General features: G+C 32.0%; 1 protein-coding gene across 1 annotated transcript in view; it reads right to left on the bottom strand.

Moving 5' to 3' along the window:
* The window catches only part of LOC111635601 (integrin-linked kinase-associated serine/threonine phosphatase 2C-like), a 33,501-nt gene extending 28,274 nt beyond the window's left edge, over positions 1-5,227 (bottom strand). The window contains exon 1 of the mRNA XM_023380608.1: positions 5,061-5,227. Within this exon, the coding sequence (XP_023236376.1) occupies positions 5,061-5,097 (37 nt within the window). The 5' untranslated portion in view covers positions 5,098-5,227. The remainder of the gene's footprint in view (positions 1-5,060) is intronic.

Below are 5,227 nucleotides of genomic sequence, written 5' to 3' on the forward strand. Positions count from 1 at the left end.
AAATACAAAAATGAAGTATATTACCAAGTAACCCAGTGAGAACTGCTTGCCTATCATTTTAGTTCAAAATACAAGAAGTTTTATTCCAAGCAAGCATCGCAAGCCCGCTAGGTTAATTTCTGCTGCTTGCTTGGAATAAAATTTCTTGTATTTTATATTAAAATGATAGGCAAGCAATTCTGTTAAAAGCACTGGCACTGAACGTTTCGCTTCGTGCAGTCTATTTTGCAACTTTTTTAAAATGATGTCAATCCCGAAAATCTCGGGATTAGGAAAACTTAATCCCGAAAATTTTGGGACTGAAAAGTAGTCGGGATCCTGGGATCCCGATTTTCGAGATCCCGGGATCAAATCCTCTAGTGAGGTGTCATTATCTCTAGACTAATATAATTTAAAAACGAAATAAAAATATCAATTGAAAAATCAATAATAAAAATAGAATATAGATTTTTTTTCTATTGTATATGCTACTTGTCTATATCTGCATTTATAGGCACACTTATTTACAAAAAGTTATGCACCAAGATAGAACTGTCTGATTCCTGTAAACTCAGCCTACAACTGTGTCTCAAGATAGTACAATACATAAATAATTACAGATGTAATCCATGTCAGATGATGCTATCAGAGTACCTTAAAATCAATACTAAACTTCTATACAAATGAGACTAAATGTCTCACATGTGTTCAGAATTTGCATTATACTGTACCTGTTTGGAAATCTTCAATCAGGCATGCTTGTACTATGCACTCAGACACTGCACAGCTGATAGAATTTGAAAAGGCTGCATCACCAGGTGAAGTAAGCAGGATAATCACTTCACCAAATTGCCCACTATCTGGGCTATTCTGTCCTGACTGTGGTGATGTTTGGGGTAGAGGATCACACATACATGGCAGGCAGGTTCTGGACTATCAGAAGAAATAATTTGTCTATCATCCAGAGACAGGTAAAATCTCACTACAGAATTCTGTCTCTTCCTATATCATTGGCAAGTGACTAGCAGATGCAAATTTGTAAACACAGCACTACTACATGCCAATAGCATCTCATCATCATCAGCTAGCTTCATTTGCAGTAGTCCTGTGATAGAAAAGCATGGAATGCTTTAGACTGATTATCTTTAGTGATAAATTCTGATTCTGTTTGGAAACAGACAGCACTATATTAAAATACACAATGACAAGCTGTCATCTGCTGAGCATTTGTGGGATCAAAGAAACACCAGCTTCAACCATCTATATGTGAGGGATTTGGAAAAACATTTTCAATATTTGTGAGCAAATCTGTCACAGGATAGCATATAATGCCTGTATGCTTCCATTCCTGATCATACTGTCACATATATCTAAGCAAGAGGAAGTCCTATAAGATATCATCACGTTCACTTTATTAAAGTTTCAATCAATTCTAATACCACCTTCTTGATGTGTAACTTCTGCATCAGTGAGTGTTATTAACTTACATCATATTTACATTTACTATGGAATATGGATAATCTATTTTGCATTCTACAAATCATGTTCTAAAATAGTTTTATTTTTTTGAGTACAGTAATACCTCGACTTACACTACCCCGACTTACGCGAACCCGGAGTTACGTGATTTTCAAATCTCATCAATTCGTCTTTTGTTTGAGCGCCACGCAACTCTTGATTACTCACTGCCCCCACACTATTGTTCAGCTTACATGTTCGGATGTGTCACGCCAAATCGACACATAGCTACAATTTATTTTGTGTTATTTATTTCTGTGTTTGTTATATCTACAGAGACTTGAGAGACTCTATGTGGTGATTTCTTGTAACCGTGAACGAATCAAAAGATGAGATAAGATTAACAAGAACATTTATTAGCTTACATACATCCGACTTGGAGTTTACATAAATTGCGAAATTATACCCCACTTATGCGGTTATCGCTCAGTCCCACTTATCGCATAAGTTCAGGGTATTACTGTATCTTAAAATATTACACAAATGTTTGCGAAATACTATTTGAAATAAAATTAATTAAAGATGGTCTTTTTAGAAACTCAAATTTTATTTATCATTTTTGAAACAACATGGCTCCATCTTCAGAATAGAACAAATATTATATAATTCTAGGACCAACTTAATAAATACAATCAATCTGATTTTAAAAATTATTCATGTTTTTTAACTTAGTTCCAGAAAGTTATAAGATTGAATGTTTTTCAAAATCAGGAGTCAAATTGCTTTGAAAATGTTAAATCATTATCTAAATTTCTGAAAAAACTATTAGTTATACAGTAAAACTTGCAAAAGCTGGAACTTGACAGGACCATCTTTTTCCTACCTCTCATAGATTTTTTTATATTGACAGAATATAATTTTATCACATTTCTATTGCTCTCTATTGCCTTTCCTTTATATGAGGTTTGGTGAAAGTTTTTTTTATATGTTTAGTCCAATTGCATTTCTTACTGATGTCTACATATATTAAGATGATATTAATTACAAATATATAGGCAAGGTTCACCTTTTAATAAAATAATCTATTTTCTTAGTTATCTTTTGATTTTAATGAAGTTATGGATACAAATTTGTAAGTTCAGTTTAATCAGAAAATTCTTGGTCTTCTGTAGCTTTTCCAAATTGTTTCAAAGCTTTTATGTAGTTGAAAATTTGTGTTTGATTTAAAGACTTGGATTCTTCTATTAGCTGATCTTCATAATGGTCACCTCCTTTAGTTTGCAAATCTACAATTTTGTGAAGATTTATATCATCAATTTCTGTGGGACAATTTACATAAGCATAAAAAATAAAAGCTCAAAATAGAAGACTGTATCTTTCAGGATGCTTTAAAACTCCTCTAACAAAAAATAATTTCCTGATAGATGGAATGGCACTGATGCAGAAATAGAGAATGCACAAATTTCCAGATTTTGCATTTACAATATACTTCCTCATATTTAATTGCAATAACATATCATCTTTCATTTCATCTGCATTTCACAGGTTCTAGCTTTCAGATAACACTTGTTAGGGTAATATAATTGTTTTATTAAAAACTATTTAAACTTACCATCTCTGAAAGATTTCCATGTTACTCAGGTTCTGACTTTTGCAGGTTTTACTATATAATGATATAAGGAAGATGGCTAAGTAGGTAGGTACTGATTACTGTGAAGAATCTACATTTCAATCTGATCCAGAACCTCACAATTTATCATGATTATACAATTCAGTTTGGGAATCATTCAATCTCCTTACATCATAATGCTGATCATGACTGTATAACAAAATTATAACAGACTATATAACATCTTGTTAGCTTCCATATCTTATATAGTGGCTACGTAATTTTTTACACTTTTATGTTAAAACCAAATTATTTCAAAAATCTTAAAAAAGTAACACCCAGACTTGTGGGAACGATTTTTCTTTGTTAATCAATTATATGATAATGTAAGTCAGATGGCTGTGTAACTATATGTTGTCTTAGCACTATCCACATTAAAATTTGATCATAAATTTGTTTTTCATAGTAAGTTAGGACATTTTTCTTCTCTTAGGAATTGTCCATGAATTACATAATGATATTTTTATACTTTTCAACTACCATCCCATCATGTATACATACCCACCCCCAAAATTTCACAATGCTTATCTTAATCCCTTAATTTTACTAAGAAATAATACATAGCATAGGATAAGTTGTTGCCATTTAACCAATAATTTCCCAGTAGCTTAATCACCACATATTTAACAAACATCATCAATCAATTTAAAGTCCCTAGCATTGTATAGAGTTTTTGTAAACATCCATTCTTGCAATGTATCATAATTATTACCTGCATACCCACCATGATACAAATGCGGCTCTGAATGAGGCAATTGGGACCATATCAGAGCTGTAGACCATACCCATACAACTAAAAAAAAAAAAAAAAATCAAGGAACAGATGGTCTACAAGTAACCAACCATTCATGAGATATAGTCCTTCCGAAATCAACTGCTTGATAAACATACAAGAGGATTAATAGAACATACATTATGACTCCAATTGCACCTCAGTAGTAATCAATGCAATGGAGTTTCTTATGTTTTATGAGCTTTTATCTGTCTCTAGTAAAGTGAAAAAAACAGTTGATTTTTAACATTGTTTTAAGAAAAGTTTTGTATTTCTTTACTTTTAAATTTTACCATATTTTTGAAGGTACAAAATTCCAGATAAGCCGATTTCGGGGGACTATATCTCGTAGAGTTAGGGTGTGACTATGCAGACGCAAATTACAAGTGAACAAGAAGTTGTGAGTGATATAGTTCTCTCAAAGGAAACCATGCACAAGTGAGAAGCGAGAAATATCACTGGCTAGAGCAAATTTCCAGTTCTTGCACATATCTGACAAGGTTTGATATTTATCTCATCTCACCTCTTCTCGCCACATATTCTTACTCGCTCGCGTCTGCATAGTCGCTCCCTTACAGTTAGAGAATCAAATCATTCGACTCATTTTATTTACGGGCATAGTCTACGTCTCCGACAAAGTCTCAACCGACTCATTCAGAGCTGTATTCGTACCCCCACCACCAGCCATATCTGCATTACATAATTTACGGACAGCCCCTTACTGCGACTCCGTTGCGAATCAAGCCCATCCATAACGAGACTAAGGTGCCGTCGTCTCACTTTAACAATTTACATAAAGAGCCCACAATAAAAGACTTATGTTTTTCTGCGTGTTAAAAGTTAAATACTTTATAAACAAATTCAAATTATAGATCTAAACTCAGTAACTCAACAGCTGCTCTGCTTAATAAACTCAATGATCAGAATACTTCTGCATTTGTCTATTTTCATTGGAAAATAATCTAAAATACATTTCTTAATTAGAAAATCATCATGTTTACACATAATTTAAGCTGTAAATAAGGAATATTAAAAAAAAAATTAATTAAATGAACAAAATACAAAGCATCTATATTACAAATTTGCAATAAAATGAGAAAATAAATGTTTTCTTATTCAAACTAATTAAATATATAAATAACAACAAATATATTTGATAATACAGTAAACGTATTTACTAACAATCACTTGGTTCCGGTAAATCTTCAAATAAATCCATAATTTGAACAAAGATATAACCAAAGAAATATAAAGAGTAACTCTTCTATCACAATTCTTCCATTAAAATGTTACTAAAATATTATTGGTTGTCTAGTAAAATAAAATACAAAATTAGCCAATAACGTTAC

This window comes from Centruroides sculpturatus, unplaced genomic scaffold (genome assembly GCF_000671375.1).
Source record: "Centruroides sculpturatus isolate CEXI.00-Female unplaced genomic scaffold, Cexi_2.0 scaffold867, whole genome shotgun sequence".
Lineage (NCBI taxonomy): Eukaryota > Metazoa > Arthropoda > Arachnida > Scorpiones > Buthidae > Centruroides > Centruroides sculpturatus.